Here is a 371-nt window from a genome sequence, read left to right on the forward strand (position 1 = left end):
CTTTGGATCGACCATGGACGATGTATTCCTCCTCTGTGATGTCAGGATGTTCAACTGGAAAAGAGGAGAGAGAGAGAGGGAGAGGGAGAGATTACTGCTACAAACCATTCAAAGTCAAAATAAAGACTGTTTGAAATGCATCCTCCCTAATCTAACACACATGGATATGATGATCAAGCTTGTGCTCCCCGACACAGCCGGCAACAGATCTGTCAGATCGTCTGGGGTAAGAAGGGGTACCGCACTCCCGGTAATGTCACATCGTCTGGGGTAAGAAGGGGTACCGCACTCCCGGTGATGTCAGGCAGACGACAGCGTCATCAGCAGGCGCCTCTCCTGGCCTGCTGTGAAGGACCCTCACCTGCTGTGCT

General features: G+C 51.8%; 1 protein-coding gene across 1 annotated transcript in view; it reads right to left on the reverse strand.

Moving 5' to 3' along the window:
• Positions 1-256: 256 nt before the first annotated feature.
• The window catches only part of sclt1 (sodium channel and clathrin linker 1), a gene marked incomplete at its 3' end in the record, with an annotated part of 15,230 nt that continues 15,115 nt past the window's right edge, over positions 257-371 (reverse strand). The window contains exon 21 of the mRNA XM_084454669.1: positions 257-371. This exon is cut by the window's right edge and continues 86 nt beyond it. Coding sequence (XP_084310795.1) covers positions 257-371 — 115 coding nt within the window.

Source organism: Borostomias antarcticus (genome assembly GCF_949987555.1).
Source record: "Borostomias antarcticus genome assembly, chromosome: 20".
Lineage (NCBI taxonomy): Eukaryota > Metazoa > Chordata > Actinopteri > Stomiiformes > Stomiidae > Borostomias > Borostomias antarcticus.